We start from the raw sequence: 3,817 nt of genomic DNA, 5'->3' as shown, positions 1-3,817 counted from the left end.
CATGTTTGGGAACGCATGTACACCTGTGGTGGATTCATGTCAATCTATGCCAAAACCAATACAGAATTGTAAAGTAAAAATTAAAAATAAATAAATAAATTTAAAAAAAAAAAAAAGAACACTGGAGTGGGTTGCCGTTTCCTTCCCCAATGCGTGAAAGTGAAGTCGCTCAGTCATGTCCGACTGTTCACGACCCCATGGACTGCAGCCTACCAGGCTCCCCTGTCCATGGGATTTTCCAGGCAAGAGTACTGGAGTGGGGTGCCATTGCCTTCTCAGCTCTTAAGCGGCAGGAGGAAACAAATTAATGATATTTTTTCCTTCTTTTTACAAATTTAAAAGGAAGTTTCTCTTAAAATACTGTGTTGCCATAATGACACCTGGTTTCACCTGAAGTTAACTATTCTCAAACATTGAGATAACCAATGCATTTTTCTTATGGAAATGTTTGACTTAAGCTATGCTAATGTGCTATGCATTTACCCCAAATTCTGTCTTCAAGTTGGTTCCACTTCATGGCTCAGAACCTACTTGACAAACCAGCATGTTAGACTCAGATATTGTTCTCCTAATCTATGTAAACAACACTATTTGTATGGTGCTCTGTCCTTCTACAAGATTCAAGTTAATCATTTTATGGCCCAGGATGAACATTTGATGCCAAGATTATCCCAAAATGCATCTTCTGGGTGAGGGGCCTGATACCATTCTGAGTTTTAAGACATTCCTTTCTTTCATTAACTGACTGCTAGTGACTATATAACATCCAGCTGAAGACTAGCAGAGGAATACTCTTTCTGCTCCCTTCTAATGCCTATGTCAGAAGCTTTCTCTATCTCCTTTATACTTTAATAAAACTTTATTACACAAAGCTTTGGGTGATCAAGCCTCATATCTGGCTCTGGATTGAATACTTCTCCTTTGGAGGCCAAGAATCCCTGCCATCTTTTCATTCAGCAACAACCTTTCAGATCTCTCCGTGTTGTTTTTTCTTCTTTTAATTTTCAATTTTTACTCAGCTTTGCTTCTTTAGCCTCTTAGTTTCTCTAATTTGTTTCCTATCTCCCGGATTCTTCTCTCAATTCTCTGTTCCATTTCTACTGGAGGAAGATAGGGAGAGCTACTTCTTCGTTGTTTTACATCTCACAAGCAGTGTGACCACATCCAAGTGACAAACTACTTGAATTTCAGATTTCTTCCCTGTACAAATAAGATAATGGTTCTCTTCTAGAACCTTCCTCCCTGAGCTTCCTTGAGAAGGATATAGTGGGATGGCAATGGCAATACTAACAGCTGTCATTGTTGAGATTTAAGATATGTCAGATACATTATATCCATCACTTCACTTATCTCTCAAATTTTCTATATGGGAGCGGCGGGGGGAATCATTAAATTCCACCTTTTTACCCAGGGGTAAGCTGAGAATCCAAATGATCTTACCCAATGTTACACAACAGAACCTGCATTCAAACCCATGTCCTTGCCATGGTATTTGCATGACATTCCAATAATGAGGTGACACTCATAAAAATGCTTGGAAAATACATAGTGCCATTACAATGACAGTTATATCTTAACAAGGATAGCTAATTGTGTCTTCTCTGTTTCTTTTCCTAATCCTTGGTGAAAGTTTGCCTCTAAGGAAAATGAAGACCTTGCGAGAAACCCTGAGGGAAAAAAACTTGCTGAACAATTTCCTGGAGGAACAAGCTCACAGACTGTCCAAGAGAGACTCCAAAATAGCTACTCACCTGCTGAGGAACTATCTGGATGTGAGTTTGTTGGGAGGACGGCTCTTCACAGGGCCCCCTGGTTCTCTGGCCTAGCACTGTGGTTCTTTTGGAAGTAGCAGGTGGGATATTGGGGCTGGGGCTCCTGCAGGAGGCAGAAACACTGGGGCACAGGGACTCCATTCCACAGGAGAAGGCATGCTCATCCTCACCTCTTGGTCTGTGGTGATTGGGCCCAGCAATGACCAAGGGACAGGTAAACATCCATTTCTGTGTCAAAGATGTGTCATTAGGTTGAGGGAGATTGTTCCTTCTGAACTAAGTGAGCCACTCAGTTACAGATGAAGGGTGAGCCATCTCCAGTCAAAAGATAAAGCCAACTGCAAAGCAAGAGTGAATCTCCAGGCAGAGGAATTCAGCTTCCACAGATGCAAGAATCACAGCAGTAAAAAGTTACTGAATCCCTATTCTGCATAAGGCCATAAGAATCTAACACTGTGGTTATTGTTATTAGATCAGAAAAAAAGGGCACGTTTTGTCTTCAAGATTGTGCAGGCTAGCCTGAGAGAAAGGCAAAGAGTAAATATATGTGAAATGAAAGAGTCACCTGTGTGGTGTTGATTGGATGTGGTCTGAGTTTAGAGGGAGTGGTTGGGGTTGATCAAGAAGGAACTCTTGGAGAAGGGGTGCTCAGACTAGGTTTGAAGAGACTAGAGAGCTTTTCAAATGCAGGCACCAGGACTTCCTTGGAGGTCCAGTGCTTATGACTCTGGGCTTCGAATGCAGGAGGTACTTTTTCAATCCCTGGTCATAGAGTGAATATCCCGCATATCATGTAGCGCAGGAAAAAGTATCAAATGCAGGCACCTCTGAGAACAAAGGCTGCGAGCTGCATGGTGATTGGAAAGTGATTTCAGGAGACATGTGACACCCAGAGGGAGGCAGCAGTGTGGGAATCGAGGGGAGCCAGATCTGCACTAACCCACCTCTCCTGGTCCCCATAGATGGCCTACATGGGTAATATCACCATTGGAACACCCCCTCAGGAGTTCCAGGTCATCTTTGACACAGGCTCAGCTGACTTGTGGGTGCCTTCCATCAGCTGTGTCAGTCCAGCCTGTTGTGAGTACAAACACCCCCCAATCCACCCATCTTTTACTTGCCCTGTCCACCCTTATCCACCCTTCTCTCCACCCTGACTCTCCCTTCTCCACCCTTGGCACCTGACTGACACTCTTCTCTTGTGTCTGCAGATACACACAAAACCTTCAATCTTCACAATTCTTCCAGCTTCGGGCAAACACGCCAGCCTATTAACATCTTCTATGGACCTGGGACAGTTCAGGGATTTCTTGGCTCTGACACCGTTCGGGTAATGTGGAAACAAAAGCTGAGTCAGGACTGACTGTGGATTGACCACTGCTTACAAAACAGATACAGGACAAGCTGGCAGGACTGTCCTACCCTACCTCCCATAGATATTGGCCTCTTATGCACAGGATCCTGTCCCTGGAGAGACAGTCTCCATAGTGACACACAAACCAATGGATTAGCTAACCCAGAGAGGGGCTTGGGCTGTGGACTTGCAGCTCCTCTGCCTATGAGCAGCTCAGGGTTCATTTTTCTGGGAGCCAGAAGAGGGGGAAAAAGCACCAACTTTTATATTCTCAGACTGTGCCAGGTACTTTCGTAGTAATTACTTGTTTAAACCTGCAACAACCCCACACAGCAGGTGCATTGACTAGCTAATGATACAGATGAGGAAACTGAGATACAGACAGCAAGGGCTTGCTGAGGTCACATGTGTGGTAAGCGGTGGAGTTGGGCTGGCTTATCAGGACCGAAGCTGGTGGTGGGCATTTGGGGAAAGGATAAAACTCATCTGGGGACCCTGGGTGCAGTCAAACACTTCAGGTATGCAGGGTGGATAAGCAGGAGGCCAGAGATGTAGGTGGGCCTAAGTGTGTTCTCAACGTATGAGGCTTTTGGGAGTCTAATAAAACCTATAGCCTCCCTCCCCCTAGGGCCTGAGTAGTTCGCCTCTCTCTCTCTCTCTCTCTCTCTCTCTCTCTCTCTCTCTCTCTCTC

At 44.7% G+C, this 3,817-nt stretch overlaps 1 protein-coding gene across 1 annotated transcript in view; it reads left to right on the top strand.

Annotated features, from left to right (window-relative positions):
• LOC120874067 (pregnancy-associated glycoprotein 2-like) overlaps positions 1-3,817 on the top strand; it is a 36,259-nt gene that overhangs the window by 26,588 nt on the left and 5,854 nt on the right. The window contains exons 3-5 of the mRNA XM_040255191.1: positions 1,631-1,772; positions 2,735-2,852; positions 2,984-3,102. Of these exons, the coding sequence (XP_040111125.1) occupies positions 1,631-1,772; positions 2,735-2,852; positions 2,984-3,102 (379 nt within the window). The remainder of the gene's footprint in view (positions 1-1,630; positions 1,773-2,734; positions 2,853-2,983; positions 3,103-3,817) is intronic.

Source organism: Oryx dammah, unplaced genomic scaffold (genome assembly GCF_014754425.2).
Source record: "Oryx dammah isolate SB20612 unplaced genomic scaffold, SCBI_Odam_1.1 HiC_scaffold_15, whole genome shotgun sequence".
Lineage (NCBI taxonomy): Eukaryota > Metazoa > Chordata > Mammalia > Artiodactyla > Bovidae > Oryx > Oryx dammah.
This window is presented reverse-complemented; position numbering and strand designations above follow the sequence as displayed.